Here is a 21760-nt window from a genome sequence, read left to right as displayed (position 1 = left end):
CTGCGGACAGCGAGCCGGAGCGGGAGCCGCGCCTAGCGAGCCGGACTCCGGCGCCCGCCAGGTCGGTGCTTGGGTCCGGGCAGGCGCGCGGAGGGGTCCAACGGTGCGCGCGGAGGGGCCGGGGCGCGGCAGTCGCGGAACCACAGCAGTCCCTGCGGCGGGCCGGGCCGGGGCGCGGGCTTCCCGTTCCGGAAAGTTTGCCGCCGCCGCCGCCGCCCTGGGAGGGCTCTGCAGCAGCCAGGGAGGGAAGGGGGAGGAGGGAGGAACCGCGGCGGGGAGGAGGCGGCCGGCGCCAGGCGGCCCGGGAGCTCTGGGCGGCGGCGGGGGCGGGCGGGGCGGCTGGGGGTCGGAGGGGTCGGGGCGCAGGAGCCGGCCACCGCCGCTTTCGTCCCTACCCGCGCCGCTAACGAGCTGCCCTCCTCCTCCCGCAGTTTCCCAAGCGGCGCCCGCCTCCCGCCGGTGCCCGCGCCGGGCCGTGGGGGGCAGCATGCCCGCGTGCGCCGCCTGAGGACGCCGCGGCCCCCGCCCCCGCCATGGGCGCCCCTGCCTGCGCCCTCGCGCTCTGCGTGGCAGTGGCCATCGTGGCCGGCGCCTCCTCGGAGTCCTTGGGGACGGAGCAGCGCGTCGTGGGGCGAGTGGCAGGTAAGAAGGGACCCACTGGGCACGGGAGGGGCCGGCCCGTGCGGGCAGAGGCGTTGGGGACGGGAACCGGCCCCAGGTCGGAGGGAACTCCGGGTGTGAGTGACGCCCCGGGGTCAGCGCCCGGATTCCGCTGCCTCCTTCCCGGAGAGCGCGGCCAGCGGTAGCGCGGCGACTTGTGGGGCGCCTGGAGCCGCAGGTACCCCCCAAATGCGAGGCCGCCACGGGGAGCCAGGCCGCAGCCCCATCCCCTGCGGCTCCCCAGCCCTGGCCTGTCGGGAGGGCGCGGGTTTCCCCATTTCCACGATTCCCGCTGTTCTTCGGGTTCTGCGCAGACGGAAAGTTCCCATTGTTGGCGTCCCCCTCCCCCGGGCCCCAGTTTGTGGCAAGCTTCGGCCAAGGGGAGAGGCCGGACTTCAGAGGGTGGGTGTGCGCGTCAGCGAAGCCCGGCCCCTGCCCGCCGGACGAGGCTGCAGCCTCCAGCGCCCCCGCTGCCGACCCTGCCAGTGCCTGGGGGCTGAGGGCGCTTCCCCGTGGGTGCGCGCCGAGCTCCAGGCGAGCGAGGAGCGCGTGTCCCAGCGTCGCGGGCCCTAGACCGGGCTGGCGGTCCAGGTCCTGCGGGACGTCAAGGGTCTGAAGGGAGGTGAGGGGAAGGGGCGCCCGGCCCGCCCTGCACGCGCGCCGCGGTTCCTCGCGGGTCGGGCCGAGAGCTCCGCTGCCGCCGCCCCGTACACGCTGCCGGCTCCGGGCGGGCGAAGGGGGCGCGCACAGCCCAGCCCGGCGGCCGCGCGGAGGGAGGCCCTGGCCCGGTGAGTTCGCGCCCCACCCGGGCCCAGGCCCGAACAGCCGCTCCTTTGTACCTCGGCGCGGCCACAGACCGCGCATTGATGGCGGCGCGGCGGCTCGCGGGGAGGTGTGAGCGGCTGCGGGCGCGGCGGGCCGGGGAGGGCGCCGGGAGGGCCGAGGCAGATGGCGGCCGCCCCGCCCGCGCCCCCGCGCCCCTTTCTCCGGCGGCGGCTGCAGCCTCCCGGAACAATGTCATTTTTTTTATGAATGAAAGTGGCCCGGCGCTTGAATGTGCGTGTCATTCAGCGGCGTGACAGGGGCCGTCGGGAGGTCAGCGCGCGCTTTTAGCGCCTGCTCGGGCGGCCCCGCTTCCAGGGGTGCGGGAGGGGCGGCCGCGGGGGGAGCCTGGCTTTCGTATTCTCATTCAGATAAAGATATTACTCCCTGCGGCCCGGGAATGTCAGCCAGCCCCGGGGAGGGGCGGCGGCCAGGCTACGGAGCCTCTCCCGGATCCCCGGCGGGCGCGCGGGGCCTCCCCTACTCGCCCCTGGAACGCCCCGCCTCCCGCCTTGGGGCGGCGACCCCGCCCGCACTGGAGCTGGTGAAACAGGTAGTGAGTTGATCGGTCAATAAACTTAATCCGGTTCCTTAACAAGATGGGCCGGGCAGTAAAAATACAAAGACCTCGTGAAATGGACTGAGGTCTAGGCTGGCGCTTGCCTGGGAACATAAATTGTGGAGCCTTGGCTGGCAGTGGTCAAGGGCGGTGGGGAAGGTTTTGGCCCCTGGACTGCCCTGGCCACCCCAGGCCCTGCCAGGACAGCCGCCATCTCCCCAGAGGGCTGTGTTCCTGGTTGGAGCCTAGGGGGACCCCCCCAGGGTGCAGGGAGGAAGACAAGGTCGGCTCTCCCACAGCGCCACACCCCCCAGCAGGGGTCTCGGGGTGCAGGGTCTTTCCTGAAGGTGCTGACTGAATCCTCCCCCACCCCTCCTCTGCCGGGCTGGACTTTGAGCCGCGTGGGCCTCTGGGTGGTTCATTAACCTGGGCTGAGCGTGGCCTCCAGGTCCTTGTGTGAGCCTAGGAACCCCTCGTTACTCACCCCCCAGCCCCCCAGCTCTCAGGTACTTGGAGCTGGAACTGAGAATGGGGCACCCCTTGTTACAGCTGAGCTTGGGTGGGAGTCCAGGGGCTTGGGGGTCTCCTGGAGGAGGGGGGTCCAAAGTCACCCCATCTAGGGAGGCAGGCAGCCCTCACCTGAGTGACTGAGGAGTGAATGAGCTGGGAGTGGAGCCACCTTTGGTGGGGTAAGGGGTTGGCCTGGACCTCCAGACTGCCAGCCCAGGCTCAGGTGCCCTCTTCGAACCTCAGTTTCCTCACCTGTCCAAGAGAACCGATAATGGCAGGCTGTTTGAAGGATTAGGCCGGATAACCCTGGCAAGCCCTCTTTAGCCTGCCCAGCCCCCAGATTCCTTTTTTCCTGACTTTATTGTGAAACTCTGAAGAGGAATGTCTCCAGGTGGGGAGACAGGGAGGCTGGACTTTTGGAGGCTTCCTCCTCTTAGGCTATTTTATGGCCCCTGCCTGGCAATACCTCCTGTCCCCCAGAGAGCTGCAGAGAACTTCATGTGCATCCAAAACCAAAACGTGTTGTTCCCTGACCCTAAGCCCTCATCTCACCCCAAAACCCAAATAAACCCCTGGGGCAGCCAGCTCTGGAAGTGAGTCTGAATTTGCTCCTTGTTCTCTGGGGTCAACCAAGGGGCTTATGATGGAGCAAGCCTCCCCCACCCTCTCACCCATGCTCCTTCACATGCACTGGGCCTCCACTGCAGAGACCTGGAACCTGGAGGAAGGTTCCCCAGGCCAGAGTTTAGCCGTCCCCAGCACCCTGGCCTAACGGTCATCAGTCCTGGGGCAAGAGACCCAGGGCAGGGAGCGCCTCTCACCCACACTCTCACTTCTCCAGGCACCCAACAGGGTGTGGTGCCTTCCCTGAGCTCCTGGGCCTGTGGGGTGGGATTTTCACATTGTGCCACAATGGGGGAAACTGAGGTACATGACCAGTGAGTGGCAGAGTCTCTGGGACTAGGAAACATCCCCCAGGTCCAGCACAGCCCCTCTGGCACACAGCAGAGGGCCGTTGTTGGCATGTGGAGCCCAAGTAGAGGTTGGCACTGTGTGGGGTTGGGGCGCCTGCAGGAGCACGTGTTGTGGGATCCATAGAAAGGGGGGCTACCCCGCCTTGGGTACAGCAGGAGTTTTGTCTGCGATGTGTTTGGGCACCAGTGTCTGTGTGGTGTCAGTGGGGCCTCCCTTTTGTTGATCAAGAAAGAAAACCTTTCCTGGGGCTGCTGGGAGGCTAAAGCTCTCCCATGCCTGGCAGCTGGGTGGGGTATGGGGGCTCCACCCAACTGCTGACTCCCCAGGGGGGTCAGACCTTGAGCTCACAGTGGCCACTCATGCCTTGTGTCACAGCGTCCTTCACCTGGTGTTCCCCACCCAGCCTCTGCTGGGGTGCCCTGGCCTCTGTTGGCACCTAGTAGGCAGGCAGCAGGGGAGCAGTCAGGGCTCCACCCTCCCCACCACACACGGGCAGATGGCCACCGGTGTGGCTGGCCTGGGGCTGCTCTGTCCCCCATTCCCCCGCGCTGGACCAGGCTGAAGCGAATACTTGTGTGGATGGCTTGACCTGTTGTCTCCACTCAGACCAAACCGGAACCAACCGGCTGTTGCCCTTGGGCCAGGGCCTGCAGCTGAGGCTGCCATGACCAGCCTGTTCTCGGCCTTCTGGGGGGCCTCGAGCAGCTCCCAGCTCTGGGTGGTCCCCACAAGACACTGGCCAGAACTGGAGGGCTGGAGGTCAGGCCGGGAGCCCCCCTGGCTGCAGGGTCCCTGCAGGGGCAGTCTTTGAGCTGTGGGTCCCTGTGGGGTGAGGGCTCCCGTGATGCTTCAGGGGATGAGTGTGGGCCCTTCTGGCTGGCAGGGTCACGCTGGGCACTGGGCGTGTGTGGCTGGATTAGGTGGGTTGGGGAGAATAGGGCCTGGCCAGGCAGTCAGGGACTGGTGTGGCCAGAGTGGGCAGCTGGGTCCCCGAATCTAGGCCACGCGTCTGCAGAATGACAAGTGATGGCGCAACCCGCCCAGCTGGGTCTGAAGAGGGAGGCTGCCTGGGGGACCACCCACCCCCGTCCCGGCCCCAAGCCCAGGCCTCCCGCCTGCACGCATTGTCTGGCCCTGGCAGGGAAGCCTAGGGGTGATGGTCCCCCCAGCCCTGCCCGTGGTGTGTCCTTGGGTCACAGGCTTTGGTGGCTCCGGGGAGCTGGGAAGCTGCTGGGGAGGGACCCAGGGGCCGCCTGCACGTTTGCCCCTGTGGGTGAGCCCCAATCCCAGCATCTCAGCTCCCAGGGAGGGATTGGGGCTGCTGACCTGCTCTGTGGCTCTCACAGCTTCCTGCCCCCAGCCTGGTCCTCATCTGTGAGGGGGCCCCTGTCCCCCTGCAGGCAGCAGGACCCCACCACCAGGCCCCCTTGAGGGCCCACCTGGGCCTCCCCAGTCCCCGGCCTGTGAGACCCCCCTGGCCAGACCCAGCGACGTGTTCGTACTTTGCTCTTCTCGGTGTGTTTTCTGTCATGACTGCTGTGTGGAGCTTCCATAGGAACTGCAGGCTACAGAACCTTGTCCGCCCCAGGGAGCCCTCACCCCCGCCCCAGCCCCCTTGCGCTGCCCCGGCCTGTGCTCTGCCCGGTGAACCTGTGCATTGCCCCCCAGATCCGTCCATATGGCCACGTGACCCTGCACCTCCTCCTCCTCGCCTGTTCTGTTCCCTGGCTGTCCATCGGAACTGCTCTTCAGGCCCATATGGGGTGTGGGGGCTGCTGAGAGGGACGGGCCCCTCCTGGGGTGAATCTGCACCACGAGGGGGCTGGGCGACCAACCCTGTCGTGGTACCTCTGTCGTGGTACCTCTGTCGTGGTACCTCTGTCAAGTACCTCTGTCGAGCTCAGTATCCTCCGAGCTCCATTTCAGCCGAAGGCCAGCGAAGGGCAGCCTGTCCCCTTTGCCCCCAGCACCTGCCCATTGTGGTGCCGCCTGTGAGACAAGCAGGGATTTTATGTTTTCAAGCAGTTGAGCAAATCAAAAGAACGAAGAGTCTCACTTTGTGACACTTTGAGATTTGAATTCTCCGTGTCCATGAATGAAGCGTTGTGGGGGCACCGCCGTGGGGCTGGCTGCAGGTTGTGTGGGGAAGGCGGCTGCCACACCAAGGCAGACCGGAGTCCTTGGGACAGAGACTGGTTGGCAAAGCAGAAGATAGAGACCTCTGGCCCTTTCGGGGCACGGTTTCCAGCCCCTGGTCTGGTGGGACCCTGGATCTGGGTCAGAGCCTTCCTCACTCAGGGCGGCTGAGGCCTCCACTGCTGTGTCTGTAAACGGTGCCAGGTTTGGGGGTGCCTGCCTCATGGTCGCCCATCTTGCCCGCAGAAGTGTCCGGCCCGGAGCCCAGCCAGCAGGAGCAGTTGGTCTTCGGCAGCGGGGACGCTGTGGAGCTGAGCTGTCCCCCGCCCGGGGGTGGTCCCATGGGGCCCACTGTCTGGGTCAAGGATGGCGCAGGGCTGGTGCCCTCGGAGCGTGTCCTGGTGGGGCCCCAGCGGCTGCAGGTGCTGAATGCCTCCCACGAGGACTCTGGGGCCTACAGCTGCCGGCAGCGGCTCACACAGCGCATACTGTGCCACTTCAGTGTGCGGGTGACAGGTGAGCTCTGGGGCCACGCCAGCTACAGAAATGAACCGAGTGCCGGGCTCCCTGAGTCCCTGTGTGGGTCAGGAGCGGCTGGGGGTCTCTCTGGTCATTAGTGGAGAGGAGGGCACCCCCAAGAAGTGTTGCCCAAATGGGGGACTCTTCCTCACCTGGAGGGGCACCTGGGGGCCTCCTGGGGCAGGTTGGGCATTGGACATGGCCGTCTCTGCCTTGCAGATGCTCCATCCTCGGGAGATGACGAAGACGGAGAGGACGAGGCTGAGGACACAGGTGTGGACACAGGTGGGAGCAGGGTCCAGGATCAGGCCGGCCACGGTGGGGCCTGCTGCCACTGCCAAGCCCTGCCCTCCACAGGCAGCTAAGGGCCTAAGGCCCTGGGACAACCTCCCTGGGGTTACCCCAAAGGTCCAGTCCCCTCAGGATGCAGGAGGGGCTGAGCCACTGACATGGCTCTAGATGCCCGACCCTGGCTCCCTGGTGGCAGAGTTGTGGTGCACGGGGACACCCGTGTTGCTGATGGGGAGACTGAGGCACAGGGCCCTAGGGGTTCTAGGAGCAGGAGGAGGCCAGGGCTGGCCTGTGGAGCTCTGGTGTTGGCCATAGGCGAGGTGGACACTGTAGGTATGAGCGTAGCACGGCAGGGCGCTCAGGTGGCTGCCATCGGGTGGATGGACCCAGGGTGAGGGCGCCAGCCGGAGGCACCTACCACAACCAGTGGCGGGCAGGGTGGCTGGCAGGAGGGTGGCTGGTGGGTGGGCTGCAGCTGTGGGAGAGCTGTCGGGGACGATGCCTGGTGTCCCGGCCTGGAACACTGGCAGGTGGACTTTGCCAAGTTGTAGAGCGGGGAGGTGGGACTTCTGGTTTTGGAGGGACTCTGAGGTGAGTGCGTGCAGGGAGGGTCACCATGGCACAGACGTGGGGGGCAGTCACGACTTGCAGGCTGATGGTGTGTGGGCCGGGTCCCTGGGCCAGTGGCGTGAGCAGGTGAGGAGGGGAGGCTGAGTCCATGAGATAAACTGAACTGGGGGAACTCACCCTGGGGGTTTCCAGGAGGCCTGGGAGGGAGCTCAGCACCCTGGGGTGCCTCTTTCCAGCCCGTGTCCACGCTGCTTCTTGCTGGGCCTCAGTGCCCCTGATGGGTGTGTCCCCGGAGGGGGCTGGCCGTGAGGTCACTGAGAGGAGGACTGCTCCCCTCCTGGGGGATGCCAGCTCAGCCTTGCCCGGAGTCCTGGCAGGAAGGCAGTCCCAGCCCTGAGGAAGGAGAAAAACCAGTTGGGCTGTGAGGGAGGGGTGGTGGGAGCCCTGGACATCGAGGTGGGAGGAGGCAGGGCCTGGGTGCCCGTCAGACTCGGAGCTCTGCAGAGGGTGGTGTAGGGTCTCTGATTCCTGTGGGCCCATGCTGCACAGCTGCCTCCAAGGCTCCTGGCTCTGCAGGTGACTGGGCTCCTCTCCCGATAAACTGCTCTCAGGTCCTGGCTTGTCCACTACATCAGGCTGCCCCCTTGGTCCTCAGTCTCCCCGTTGGTGGGCCTGGCCCCTGGCAAACCTCTCTGGGCGGGTGGGCTCCCCTGGACAACGCCCTGTGCCCCGCAACTTCACAGGTCCAGGCAGAGCATCCTGGAGGGAAGGGAAGGGGAAACATGGCCCAGCTCTGAGAAAGCCCTGGGATGGGAACGTGGTGTGGAGGCTCCTGGGAGCCTCATCCCACCCTCTTCCTACACAGGAGGGGAAACTGAGACTGGGGGTGGGCAGGGGCAGCTTTGGGAAGGAGGTTGTTCAGAGGGGCCTCTGCTCCCACTCGGGTCATGGCCTTCACGTGCACCTCGGCCAGCAGGGGCCCCTTACTGGACTCGGCCCGAGCGGATGGACAAGAAGCTGCTGGCTGTGCCGGCCGCCAACACCGTCCGCTTCCGCTGCCCGGCTGCTGGCAACCCCACTCCCTCCATCTCCTGGCTGAAGAATGGCAAGGAGTTCCGCGGCGAGCACCGCATTGGAGGCATCAAGGTGGGCGCGGCAGGGTGGCTCTGGGCCTGGCAGGCGCGGTGGTTGCTGCCTCCACTCACTTGTGCCCCGCTGCAGCTTCGGCACCAGCAGTGGAGCCTGGTCATGGAAAGTGTGGTGCCCTCGGACCGCGGCAACTACACTTGCGTGGTGGAGAACAAGTTTGGCAGCATCCGGCAGACATACACGCTGGACGTGCTGGGTGAGGGCCTTGGGCTGGCATGGGTCTGGGCCCGCAGTGGTGGCAGCGGTGAGGGAGGGGTGGCCCCTGAGCATCATCTGCCCCCACAGAGCGCTCCCCGCACCGGCCCATCCTGCAGGCGGGGCTGCCGGCCAACCAGACGGCGGTGCTGGGCAGCGATGTGGAGTTTCACTGCAAGGTGTACAGTGATGCGCAGCCCCACATCCAGTGGCTCAAGCACGTGGAGGTGAATGGCAGCAAGGTGGGCCCCGACGGCACACCCTACGTCACCGTGCTCAAGGTGGGCCACTGTGTGCTCATGGGTGCTGCGGCTCGGGCTCCTGGGCTGGCCCCAAGGGTGCCCCATGGCTGGGGGTTGCGTGAGGATTGGGGATTAGGGGTTGGAGCTTCGGGGGAAGAAGCTGTGGGGGTGCTCGTGGGGCCGAGTCTCAGCCACCCCACACCTCGAGCCACAGGCAGCTGCGGTGGGAGCTGTTTCTGTGTCTGCAGAGGGCCAGCCTCGGCCACTGAATCCCTGACATGGAGCTGCCCACAGGGGCCTCTCGGGGGTGGGTGTGACTCGGGCAGCAGTGGTGCCCCAGGACAGGAGGGCAGTGGCCAAGCCCGCCAGGCCCCCTCTGGACCTCAGAGGCAGTGGCCGAGCCCCGACTTGGCCAATTGGCAGTCGTCAGCTGTGTGCATTGGGGCCCGAGCTTACTGTCTGCCTGCCTCCCGGAGCCCTTAGCTCTGTTCCCACGGCTGCCGGGTGGGGGCCACTGAATTGGGACAGTTGCGACACTCAAAGCCCAAAGAGAAACATCTGTTCAGAGAGAAGACGGTCTGATGGGGGCGGGGAGCAGGCCCAGGGCGAGGGTGGAGTCCAGACCCTGCCCAGAGAGAGGCCACCTCCGGCCCTGTCCAGGGCCCAGGTTCTGCAAGAGCCCCGGGGAGGGCAGGCCAGGCCAGCGACCAGGGGCTGTCTGAGGGTCTGGGCTGGGTTGTTGGGGTGGAGGCAGAGACGTGCATCCTGTGGAACCACAGCCACCGTGAAGTGCCTCCACGCCTCCTCCAGGCAGCCTTCGGGGCTGACGCAGCCCAGCCTCCGTCTGTACCTTGGGGGTCTCCCATATTCTGCCTCGTGCCCGGCGGGGCTGCCTCAGGGGCGTGCCTGAGCCGGGTCTCTTGTCCCCGCAGTCCTGGATCAGTGAGAGTGTGGAGGCCGACGTGCGCCTCCGCCTGGCCAATGTGTCGGAGCGGGACGGGGGCGAGTACCTCTGTCGAGCCACCAATTTCATAGGCGTGGCCGAGAAGGCCTTTTGGCTGAGCGTTCACGGGCCCCGAGCAGGTAACGACTCTGTCCCATGCCGGCCGGCACAAGAGCTCCAGCTCCAAGGCCCTGGCCGCGCGCCCTGCACGCCCCGCACGCCCAGCCCTGCTCGCTCCCGCCCCCGGCTCGCGCTCCGCTCGTGGCCGCCTGGGCAAGGCTGGCAGCTCCAGCCTCCACGGTGACCGTCCGCTTCGAGCCCTGTGGTCTGCGCCGACCCTTCCCGCACGCCTGCGCCCCGCACAGGAGGTGCCCGGTGCCCACCGGGCCGGCTCCGTGCCGTCTGTGAGCGCCCCCTTCCGCCTCTCCGCCCCCGCCCGCTGCCTGCTCGCTTCCGCAGCCTGTGTGTCCGTGTGTCCATCCTCCACCTGCACCCGCCCGGCTCTGCGCTAACCCGCATGCTGCCTGCCCGCCTGCCGCTCACCTGGGACAGAGGACTCGCCGGTGGAGGGGCCTGGCTTCGGGCTCGGTACCGGTGCACCAGGCGGAGGGCCCTCGGCCGCGTGGCGGTGACCAAGTTGGCGGTGGCTGAGGAGTTGGTGGTGGCGGCGTTTTCCTTGCAGCGGCTGGATCCTGCCGTGTGGACTCTGTGCGGTGCCCGCAGGGCGGTGCTGGCGCTCGCCTATCGCTCTGCTCTCTCTTTGTAGACGGCGGGCGCTAATACCACCGACAAGGAGCTAGAGGTTCTGTCCTTGCACAACGTCACCTTTGAGGACGCCGGGGAGTACACCTGCCTGGCGGGCAATTCTATTGGGTTTTCCCATCACTCTGCGTGGCTCGTGGTGCTGCCAGGTACCGGCTTCTGCTGCTGCTGCTCCGCACTGTCTCGGGGACGCTGGCTCGGGACATGCCACAGCCGCCAGGACGGACGGGAATCCTGTAGCTTATGGCTGCCCTGCTCCTTGAGCCCTCACACTGGCCCTGTGCCCGGTGTGGGGACAACGTTGGCCTGGCCCGGTCCTGGTCCCAGAGGGGCCCCATCAGCCCCCTCGAGCCCCCTTCCCGTCTGGGTCCCCAAAGGCCCCTCCTGCGGCTCTGGTGTCTCCTGGGCGCCTGGTGGCGGTGTGGGACTGGCTGGCTCTGCTGGGCTCCTCCTCTCCAGGGTCTGGCCCTCCAGACTCACCCGAGTTACTGACCGCAAGACCTTCCAGACAAGGCGGGTGCTGAGGTTCTGAGCCCCCTCCCGCTCCCAGTGGTGCCTGCAGCTCTGAGCCAGGGGCATCCATGGGGGCCCGGGGTGGGGGCCAGGCCAGGCCTCAATGTCCGTGTCTTTGCAGCTGAGGAGGAGCTGGTGGAGGCTGACGAGGCGGGCAGTGTGTACGCAGGCATCCTCAGCTACGGGGTGGGCTTCTTCCTGTTCATCCTGGTGGTGGCGGCTGTGACGCTCTGCCGCCTGCGCAGCACCCCCAAGAAAGGCCTGGGCTCCCCCACCGTGCACAAGATCTCCCGCTTCCCACTCAAGCGACAGGTAACAGAAAGTAGATACCAGGTTCCGAGCTGCCTGCCCGCCGGGCCTCCCGGAGTCCCCCTCGGCCCACGCTGGTCCTTGGCTGTGCGAGCCCTCTCTGCAGCCAGGCGGGCTCACCTCTCCTTGTCTTTGGTCACCATGTAGAGCCCAGGGTACTTTGGGACACAAAACATTCTAAAAATCTTCATTCAATGCTGGTGGAAGTCAGAATGCCCCCGCTTCCGGCCCAGCACTGACCCCCAGCTGTACCTCCACGCCCCATCGCCCACACGGCGCCAACCTGCCCCTGCTGACCCAAGCAGGTGTCCCTGGAGTCCAACGCGTCCATGAGCTCCAACACACCGCTGGTGCGCATCGCAAGGCTGTCCTCAGGGGAGGGTCCCACGCTGGCCAATGTCTCCGAGCTTGAGCTGCCTGCTGACCCCAAATGGGAGCTGTCTCGGGCCCGGTCAGTGGTGCTGAGGGCTGGCGTGGGCTGTAGGGGGCTCGGTGGTGGGGGTGACACAGCTGCCAGGCAGAGGCCTGGCTGCGTTTAGGGGCCATCAGGGATGTGGTGGATGTTGGGTGTGGCTGGGGCTCTGTGGAGATGCTCCTGGGAGGGGTGCATGGCAGTGTTTCAAGGTGCCGTATTTGGAGGGGCAGCAAGGGCAGGAGGCCGTAGGTGACACTCTTCATCCTTACGAGCAGGCTGTAGGGGGAGCATGGAGGGCTTCCTGGAGGTGGTGGCTCTGGGCCTCAAGGGCTGGGCCAGGCGGGGGTGGGGACCGTGGTGGGCTGAGAGTGGATGAGCTTGCACGCTCATGGCCCCTCTGCCTCCACTGCCAGGCTGACCCTGGGCAAGCCCCTTGGGGAGGGCTGCTTCGGCCAGGTGGTCATGGCGGAGGCTATCGGCATTGACAAGGACCGGGCCGCCAAGCCTGTCACCGTAGCCGTGAAGATGCTGAAAGGTGAGGAGGGGGCGACCAGGGGTGCAGGGCCGGGCTGGGGGTGCCGCCGCCTGACACAGGCCCTCCCTCCTTGCACAGATGATGCCACTGACAAGGACCTGTCAGACCTGGTGTCTGAGATGGAGATGATGAAGATGATTGGGAAACACAAGAACATTATCAACCTGCTGGGCGCCTGCACGCAGGGCGGTAGGTGTGGTGGTAGCGGCGGTGGTGCCAGGTGGGCAGCCCTCCTGGGTCTGGCAGCCCCTCTGAGGAGCCCGTGCCCCCAGGGCCCCTGTACGTGCTGGTGGAGTACGCGGCCAAGGGCAACCTGAGGGAGTTTCTGCGGGCGCGGCGGCCCCCGGGCCTGGACTACTCCTTCGACACCTGCAAGCCGCCTGAGGAGCAGCTCACCTTCAAGGACCTGGTGTCCTGTGCCTACCAGGTGGCCCGAGGCATGGAGTACCTCGCCTCCCAGAAGGTGAGCAGGGTGGCAGGTGTGGGTGGAGCAGGCTGGGCACTGCCCTTAGATGCTGGGAGCAGCAGGGAGAGGTGGAGAGGCTTCAGCCCTGCCTCCCATCCCTTCCCCAGTGCATCCACAGGGACCTGGCTGCTCGAAATGTGCTGGTGACCGAGGACAACGTGATGAAGATCGCAGACTTCGGGCTGGCCCGCGACGTGCACAACCTTGACTACTACAAGAAGACAACCAACGTGAGCCCGGCCCTGGGGTGGGGGGTGGGGGCCATGCCAGGAGGACACCTGGCGCCAACACTGCCTTCCCACCCCCTCCCAGGGCCGGCTGCCCGTGAAGTGGATGGCGCCTGAGGCCCTGTTTGACCGAGTCTACACCCACCAGAGTGATGTGTATGTGTCCTCCAGACCCCTGGCTTCAGGGGTGGAGGCGGGAACTGGGCAGAGCCAGGACCCCAGCTGCAGCCCCCACGCCTGTGCCCTGGGGCTCTTGGGCGTGGTCTCTACCCCTCCCTGGGGCAGCAGCGCAGCCCTGGCCTGTTCCCCTGGTGCCTGCCCAGGTGTCTGTCCTGGGAGTCTCAGGACAGCCTGACCTCGCCTCCCCCTGCAGCTGGTCCTTTGGGGTCCTGCTCTGGGAGATCTTCACGCTGGGGGGCTCTCCGTACCCCGGCATCCCTGTGGAGGAGCTCTTCAAGCTGCTGAAGGAGGGTCACCGGATGGACAAGCCGGCCAACTGCACACACGACCTGTGAGCGCCATCCCTGGCCCTCCACTGGCTCCTCGGGTGGGAGGCCCTCCAGGGCTGGGTGGGGTAGGGACTGGCAGCCCTTCAGGATGTTCCCGAATAAGATGGGAGGCGGCGGGGCTCACACCTGAGCACCCTGCCCGCAGGTACATGATCATGCGGGAGTGCTGGCATGCTGCGCCCTCCCAGAGGCCCACCTTCAAGCAGCTGGTGGAGGACCTGGACCGTGTCCTCACTGTGACGTCCACCGATGTGAGTGCTGGCTCTGGCCTAGTGCCACCCCCATGCCCCCCCTGCCCCCGGCCATCCTGCCTCCCAGAGTGCTGAGGTGTGGGGCAGGCCCTCTGGGGCACAGCCTGGGCACAGCGGTGGCTGTGCGAAGAGGGGCTTTGTGGGACAGCGCTCACCCCACCTCCCACCAGCAGGAGTACCTGGACCTGTCAGCGCCCTTCGAGCAGTACTCCCCCGGCGGCCAGGACACCCCGAGCTCCAGCTCCTCAGGGGATGACTCCGTGTTTGCCCACGACCTGCTGCCCCCGGCCCCACCCAGCAGTGGGGGCTCGCGGACGTGAAGGGCCACTGGTCCCCAACAATGTGAGGGGGTCCCTAGCAGCCTACCCTGCTGCTGGTGCACAGCCACTCCCCGGCATGAGACTCAGTGCAGATGGAGAGACAGCTACACAAAGCTTCAGTCTGTGTGCATCTGTGTGTGTGTGTGTGTGTGTGCGCACGCACATCCGTGTGTGTGTCTGCGTGCGTGTGCATCTCGTGGCCTCCAGGTGCAGAGGTACACCCTGGGTGTCCCTGCTGCTGTGCAACGGCCTCCTGACGTGCTGCAGCACCAAGGGGCCTTTGTTCTGGGGGGACCCAGTGCAGAATGTAAGTGGGCCCACCCGGTGGGACCACGGGAGCTGGGCCCAGCATGGCCCCAGCCTCTGCCTTTGCACCACGGGACATCACAGGGTGGGCCTCAACCCCTCCCACACCCAAAGCTGAGCCTGCAGGGAAGCCCTACGTGTCGAGCACCTTGTTCCTGGGGGTGTTAGTGGCACTGCCCCCCGACCTCCAGGCTTTCCCAGTTCCCACCCTGCCCCTCAGAGACTGAAATTACGGGTACCTGAAGATGGGAGCCTCTACCTTTTATCCAAAAGGTTTATTCCAGAAACTAGTGTACATTTCTATAAATAGATGCTGTGTATATGGTATATATACATATATATAAAATATATGGAAGAGGAAAAGACTGGTACAACGGAGGCCTGCGACCCTGGGGGCACAGGAGGCAGGCGTGGCCCTGGGCGGGGAGGGAGGCCCCAGGGGTCTCACCCATGCAAGCAGAGGAGCAGGGCCTTTTCTGGCACTGCAGTTTTGTTTTAAAACTGGACCTGTATATTTGTAAAGCTATTTATGGGCCCCTGGCACCCTCGTTCCCACAGCCCAACACTTCTAGCATTTAGCCAGCCACATGGCGGAGAGTTTTAATTTTTAACTTATTAACAGCCGAGAAGGTTTATCCTGCCTGTAGAGGGACAGCCAAGAATGTACATCCAGCCTGCCCCGGAGCTGGAGGATTCCCTCCAAGCCTAAAAGGTCGTTAATAGTTGGAGGTGATTCCAATGAGTAAGGATATTTTATTTCCTTTGTCCTCCTTTTTCAGGAGAATTAGATTTCTATAGGACTTATCTTTAGGAGATTTATATTTTGGACTTCAAAGCAAGCTGGTATTTTCATACAAATTCTTCTAATTGCTGTGTGTCCCAGGCGGGGAGATGGTTTCCAGGGAGGGGCCGGCCCTGCGTGCAGGTTCAGATGTTACTAGATGTTACAAGTTTATATATATCTATATATATAATTTATTGAGTTTTTACAAGATGTATTTGCTGTAGACTTAACACTTCTTACGCAATGCTTCTAGAGTTTTATAGCCTGGACTGCTACCTGTCAAAGCTTGGAGGGAAGCTGTGAATTCAGTTGGTTGGTTCTGTACTGTTACTGGGCACTGAGTCTGGGCAGCTGTCCCTTGCTTGCCTGCAGGGCATGGCTCAGGGTGGTCTCTTCTTGAGACCCGGTGCATGGTGGCCAGAGGTGTCACCCAAACCTGCAGGTGCGATTTTGTTAACCCAGCGACGAACTTTGCAAAAAATAAAGACACCCGGTTCCTAACCTGGCTCTGAGGTTTCTGCCTCCCGTTCTTCTGGGATAGGGGAGGGAGGGGTCACTGGCCACTGGGTGGTCCCAGGTGGATGCTGGCAGCAGCACCGAAGGTCCCTGGTGGTCTGGGAGCCCCAAGGGCGAGGAGACTATGGGAGGGCCCTGGTGGGAGTGAGCAGGGTGCCTGGGGGTGCACTGCCCTGGCTGCTCCCAGCTTGTGGGTTCCTGAGGTGGTGGTGGTGGGGAGGGTCCTGTCCCACTAGCTGTGAGGCAGGCCTTCCCTCATCACCCCACCCCTGGCATCCGCCTTCCCAGTCAACTGGGGAGCTTTCTGGGCATCCCCCCCATGGAGCCAAAAGTAAGCAAAACCCTCTTGGGGCCCTCGGGGGCTACACAGGTGGCCACTCTCTGGGTCAGCCTCTGCCCTCCCAGGCTGGGCAACTAGTGCCCCCACTGCCTTGGGCTCCATCAGGGTCCCCCACAGTGACACAGCACCTTTGGGCAGATGAGGTGCTGATGGGGGTGCTGAGAACCCAGAGATGGAACCGGGCCCTTGCCCAAGTTCATAGCCCTAGCAGGGTGGGAGGACAGCCTGGTGAGAGCAAGTCTGGGAAGGCTTCCTGGAGGAGTGCCATCTCCTGACTCCCCACCACCCTCTGTGTTGTCCTCCCCTCTGCTCTCCTCCCTCTTGTCCTCCCCTCCGCTCTCCCCATCTGTGCTGTCCCCACCTCTGCCGCTCTCCCTCTGCTCTCTTCCCCCATCCCCTCTGTCCTCCCCACCTCCCTCTGCCGCTCTCCCTCTGCTCTCCTCCCCCATCCCCTGTCCTCCCCACCTCCCTCTGTCCTCTCTGCCATCCTCCCTCTTCTCTGCTGTCCTCCCCGCTGCTCTTGTCCCTTCTGCCATCCTCCTTGTCTCTCCTCCCCTCTGCTGGCTTGAGAGCAGGGTTTCCCAACCATGGGCTGCATGAACTTTCACTCTATACTCTGGCTCCAAACTCACCTTTAAGGTCAGGGGGTGTTCCTGGCCCCCGTTTCCTGGGCAGGCAAGGGTTTAACTCAACCCCATTCAGGGAAGCACATGTGGGCGCAGGCCTGGTGGAAGCAGCACAGTGACCTCACAAGGGGCTTTCCCTAATGCCCACACCTGCCCAGAAACCCCATGCTGGGCCCGGAGGCAGGTCTGACGATGGGACGCCAGATGACAGTGGCAGGATGGGGAGGCCTACATGGGCCTGAAGGTCACAGGCTGAGGCCTGCAGGGTAGTGGGGCGACCAGGCCAACAGGCAGGCAGTGACAGCAGTCACACCAGGCCGGCAGAGCATGGGGCTCGGAGCGCAGGCCGGGGGCGCCACCTAGCGCTGGCTGGCAGTGTCCCTGCTACAACTTGAGGCACTTCTCCAGTCAGGGCCCTGGTGGACCTCTGGTGGGCACAGTGGGACCCTGAATGGGTGCTGGGGACCAAAGGGCTGGGCCACCGGGAGAACAGTGGCCCATGAAGGTGCTGGTGGGCCAGTCTCCTCCTCCTCAGAGCGCTTCCTTAGAGAACCCAGATGGCAGAGCATAGTCCTCGAAGCTGCCCCACCAGGGGCTCCCCAGCTGCCTCCCCCTGTCCCATAAGAAGGTGAGCCCATGAGAGACCCCAGCTGTCAGCACAGCTGAACCTCCACCATCAGGGTACCCTCTAGTGGCTGGGCATGCTCTAGGCTGGCAGGGTCCCCGCCCTTGCTGTCTGCTGATGGCTTTCTGAGGGGGACGTGTCTCATGGGAGGCCCGGCTTCCAGGACACAACTCGTGGCTCCTGGGGTCACCAAGGGCACCGGGTTTGTTCATAGCTCTTGGGGTTGCTGTCCCCATGAATGAGCACCTCCCACCCCAGCTGTGGGTCCATCATTTCCTCTGATCAATAAGGGCCTAAGGGTCAAGGGAGGCCCTGAGGGAGGACCCTCAGTGTGAACAAACCAGCAGCCAGGGCCACAGAGAAGCCCGTGAGGCACCCACAGGGCCTGGTCCCAGTGTGGGCAGAGCCACCTAAGGGATGGCTTCTGTCTACCGAGAAGGGTTGGAAGCCAAGACGCCGTGCTGCTACCCTGGCACTGGAACCATCCACGCACTCCTGCAGCCGGGCCACGCTGAGGCAGGTAGGCATCCAGAGGTCCGGACGGGGGCTGCCCTCCATGCCCCCAGGCCATCACACGTCCCTCAGGGTGTCTGGGCCCTGCCTGTGGGCTAGACTGCAGGCTGAAGGCCCTGCCTCGTCCAGGACTCCTTAGGGCAGTACTTGGCGCCCTTTCCCCTCAGCTGCCTGAGGAGTCTTTCGGAAGAGCTGGCCCTCCTGGGTGACACCTCGGCCAGGGTCCCAGCCGCTAACCCCAATACTCCCAAGAAGACACTGAGGTCCCCAGAGCAGGGAGAGCATGACCAGGTGACAGGGCCACTGGCCTGGAGAACGTCCCACACTGTTCCATGAGCTCACACTGTCACAGGACCTGGGAACGTGGGCCTCCTGACCCTGCAGACCATCCTGCAGAGCAGGAAGCGTGAAGCCAAAGGCTAAACCCATGGAGGGCGGCCCAGCACTCAAAACCCCAGGGATGGTGAGGCTCCTTCCGGAACTGGCCTCGCAGCCACGCGCACCCCAAGGCCCAGCCCCTGCAGCCACGTGGACAGCACTGCCGGCTTCCACTAGCTCCTGTGTGCCCAACGGTTCAGAAATATTATTACTCTGCACTGTTACAGGAACAGATTTGATGTTTTAATAAAAATACGAGTTCTACAAAAGGTGCTTAACACGGCCCAGGACGGGCTCTCCGGTGGTCAGCCCTAGGACCCCTGAAGGACACACAAAGACAAAGCCGGCTCGCCAGCACGCTCCTGCCAGCACCGGGACCCACTGGGAGACACTGCAGGTTGTCCTTCATTAAAAAAAAAAGTCTGGATTGTGACATTCCAAAAGGAGTCTAGAAGCTGTATGCCCAATTCCTGAATCCCTACGCTAGAACTGAGTTTAGGCTGGGCGCAGTAGCTCACGCCTGTAATTCCAGCACTTTGGGAGGCTGAGACGGGTGGCTCACCTGAGGTCAGGAGTTCGAGACCAGCCTGACCAACATGATGAAACTCCGTCTCTTAACAAAAACACGCCCGTAATCCCAGTACTTCGGAGGCCAAAGGTGAGCGGATCACGAGGTCAGGAGATGGAGACCATCCTGGCTAACACGGTGAAACCCCGTCTCTACTAAAAATACAAAAAAATATTAGCCGGGTGTGCTGGTGGGCGCCTGTAGCCCCAGCTACTCGGGAGGCTGAGGCAGGAGAATGGCGTGAACCCGGGAGGCGGAGCTTGCAGTGAGCTGAGATCCTGCCACTGCACTCCAGTCTGGGAGATAGAGTGAGACCCTGTCTCAAAAAAAAAAAAAAAAAAAAAAGCCAGGCATGGTGGCGGGTACCTGTAATCCCAGCTACTCAGGAGGCTGAGGCAGGAGAATTGCTTGAACCCAGGAGGTGGAGGTTGCAGTGAGCCAAGATCGCACCACTGCACTCCAGCCTGGGTGACAGAGCAAGACTACGTCTCAAAAAAAAAAAAAAAAAAAAAAAAAAAAAAGAAGTGAGTGTTTAGCTGGAGTGAGGAGGAAATACTGAATTCCCAGGTCAGGAATTCCAGTTCCATTTTCACCAGGCACAGATATCCCAGCTCCTGAAAAAGGTCAAGACTGACGGTCTGGCACTGGGCAGGTGTAAGAAAGGACTGTTTTAAGAACCTTATTACACAAAGCTCTTATTTCTGGATCCACCACTGCTTACATTTGCACCCGGACACCACTTTGAGGTGCAAGAAGAAAGGTCAGGACATAGAGAAAAATGCACACAGAACGATGAGAGAGGATGATGAGGGAGCAAGCCTGCATCAGAGCACGGCTGATGTCTCGGAAGCCACCAAAGGCACCCACCAGAGCCTTCCCCACCTGCCAAGCCCCTGCAGCACCCGGAGGGCAAGCCGGCTTCCTGGGGCCATGCGGAGTCCAGGGCAGAGGGGACAGTGGGAGGGGCTGCCTGTGGCAGTGGCTGTTCACATCAACAGCACTCAGCCGAGGCAGTGAGGATGAGGACGAGAGCCGGGGCAGCTGACTGGGCCCAGGATACAGCTCACAGGAGGGGCGTCTGCACACACCTTGCAACTGCAAGGCTTCTTCTCAAAGGCAAGTACACTTGGACAAACCAACACGAGGCTACTTACACAGGGTGAGAGAGTTCATAAATATTAATTAAGGATCTAAAACAAACTTCTTTCTCAAATAATTGAAATCTGAAAGCTTTTGGAAGCCAACTGTCCCTGAACAAAGTTTTACAATCGAGAAGTATCTCCTGTTCCTATTTTGTCAAGTTTCTTTGATGGCCGAACAAAAAGAAGCTTCAAGTAATGGAGAAGGCATCATCTGAGTGCAGCTGCTTTCCTGGCTGCCTGTGCCGTTCCTGTCTTCCAAATCCTATGCTTGGAGGCCCCCGGAGGGACATTTTTGCCAGGAACCAACCTGACGTTAAAAAGATGAGTGTGACACAGCTGGCTGGGCAGGAGGGTGGAGGTGGCCACAGGAGTCTGCCCATGCCCTGGCCAGCCCGACCATGCTGCCGAGTGCTGAGAGGCCGCCCCACCCAGAGGGCACAGGGCAAACCCTAAGCACTGAGAGTTTTGCCCGTGAAGCCTCAGGGGATGCCCTGTGCCGCATCCTTGTGCCTCGTTGACCAGTCTGCTTGCTAAAGGAGCCCAGGGACCTGAGCCTGCAACACCGTGAGGGGTGAGAAGAGCATGCTGCTGTGGGTGCACCGGACTCAAACCTCCCATCAGAAGTTACAAAGAACCCCAAATGCGCTTCAGAGTTCCGCCAACCCCTGAGCCAGGCTCATCCCTGACACAGCGAACCCACTGCAGCCCCCGTGGCGCACACCCCAAGCACCACCCAAGGGAGCCCCATGGCCAGGGCTGTGTCAGTCGCGCCGCTTGGGGCAGAGACGGCTCTTGGGGCAGGCAGACCGGTGTGGGAAAATTCTACGCCAATCAACTGCTTAAAGAATTGGGGAAAATAGAAAGTCAAGAAAGGGCTCCGATACACAAGGGAAACCGCATGTGAGAACCGGCACTCCCAGCAGGGAGATGTCACTCTCCAGAGGCCATGGAGATGGCAGACACCTCTGTCTCCACAGTGACCCAGATCCAACTGAAAGTGTGCAGGAAGCCAGGTCTATTGACGTTGAAATCCAGAAACCAAGGTCCACAGGTGAATGGAGGCATCTTCAGCCCTGAGGAGGCCAGGCTGTGTCTCCTGATGCCTCTGAGGGTGGGCACAGCAGGCAGCTCCCTGTGGGCAGAGTCCACGTGGTCCTTATTCCCCTCCCTGGGGACAGGGCAGCACAGTCAGACGCTGAGACATGAGGCCACACGCAGGGGGGCACCTTCCTGCCTTGGCCTAGCCCGACCGCCTCTGGAGTCAGGAGGCCGTGGCAGCCACACCACAGTGTGGCTCCAGACACGATTCTGTGGACGGATTCCAGGATTCCAGACAGATTAAATCTCCGTGGAATGATGAAAATTAAAATTTACTTGATTATGGAAGTCTCTGATTTATTCCAGCCAAAATATTAAATGAGCCACTAAGAATCACCACAAAGCAATCGCCAGGGTGGCGGCACAGCAGAAGGACGGGTGCCCAGGCCGGTGGCTCTAGCTCTTCACCTCTGCGACCTCCTTCTCTGCCTTCTCTTTGGCCTTCTCCTTCTCCTCCACCTTCTCCTCTTTTTCCAGTGTTGCTACAATCTCGGCCACCTGGCTGGTGGAGATGTGAACATCTTCTTTGTCCACCAGCTCAATCACCTACACACATGGGAAAGGGAGAGGCTCAAGTGGCTGCACCCTGCAGCACAGTGAGGCGGGGCGGGTGGCAGCAGCATGCATGCAACCGCTGCCTGTGGGCCCCTGGGTCCTCAGAGCACCAGTTCCCCCAAGGGGGGCCACAGGCCCTGGGGAAGGGGCTCAGAGAGTGGGAGGACAAAGGAGCCAGGGGGCTGCCTTGGCAGGTGGCAGACAGCACAATGGGGCTGCCAGGGTTCAGTTCCTGCTCTGGTCGGGAACCTGGGCCATGGCTTCTCAGGGCAGAGTATGGTGACATGCAGGGACTTTGTCCCCATTCTGCCACCCAGAGCAGCAGGGAAGGGAAGGGCAGCTGTGCAGTAGATATCGGATCCTTGCTTCCAAACTGAACTGCAAGGAATCAGCCAATGTTCCTGATAGACGTTTAGAAAATCACTAACCTG

General features: G+C 63.0%; 2 protein-coding genes across 7 annotated transcripts in view; one reads left to right on the top strand and one right to left on the bottom strand.

The window, feature by feature from the left end:
* Nucleotides 1–431: 431 nt before the first annotated feature.
* Nucleotides 432–15469, top strand: FGFR3 (fibroblast growth factor receptor 3). Of its 6 annotated transcripts, none has more exons than XM_050792268.1 (17): nucleotides 432–642; nucleotides 5909–6178; nucleotides 6401–6466; nucleotides 8019–8188; nucleotides 8264–8387; nucleotides 8477–8667; nucleotides 10338–10482; nucleotides 10968–11158; nucleotides 11461–11606; nucleotides 11984–12105; nucleotides 12184–12294; nucleotides 12378–12568; nucleotides 12679–12801; nucleotides 12884–12954; nucleotides 13172–13309; nucleotides 13453–13558; nucleotides 13732–15469. In XM_050792268.1, the coding sequence occupies exons 1-17, from the start codon at nucleotides 534–536 to the stop codon at nucleotides 13876–13878; spliced, it is 2421 nt and encodes an 806-aa protein (XP_050648225.1). In that variant the 5' UTR covers nucleotides 432–533; the 3' UTR covers nucleotides 13879–15469. The 6 variants fall into 6 exon arrangements, with proteins under 6 accessions (XP_050648225.1, XP_050648224.1, XP_050648223.1 ...); XM_050792267.1 differs by having other exon boundaries at nucleotides 11458–11606; nucleotides 13732–14592; XM_050792266.1 differs by lacking the exon at nucleotides 10338–10482 and adding an exon at nucleotides 9561–9711 and having other exon boundaries at nucleotides 13732–14592.
* Nucleotides 15470–18187: 2718 nt separating this feature from the next.
* LETM1 (leucine zipper and EF-hand containing transmembrane protein 1) overlaps nucleotides 18188–21760 on the bottom strand; it is a 45226-nt gene continuing 41653 nt past the window's right edge. Inside the window, exon 14 of the mRNA XM_050792280.1 lies at nucleotides 18188–21320. Coding sequence (XP_050648237.1) covers nucleotides 21171–21320 — 150 coding nt within the window. The 3' untranslated portion in view covers nucleotides 18188–21170. The remainder of the gene's footprint in view (nucleotides 21321–21760) is intronic.

This window comes from Macaca thibetana, chromosome 5 (assembly GCF_024542745.1).
Source record: "Macaca thibetana thibetana isolate TM-01 chromosome 5, ASM2454274v1, whole genome shotgun sequence".
Classification (NCBI taxonomy): Eukaryota; Metazoa; Chordata; class Mammalia; order Primates; family Cercopithecidae; genus Macaca; species Macaca thibetana.
This window is presented reverse-complemented; position numbering and strand designations above follow the sequence as displayed.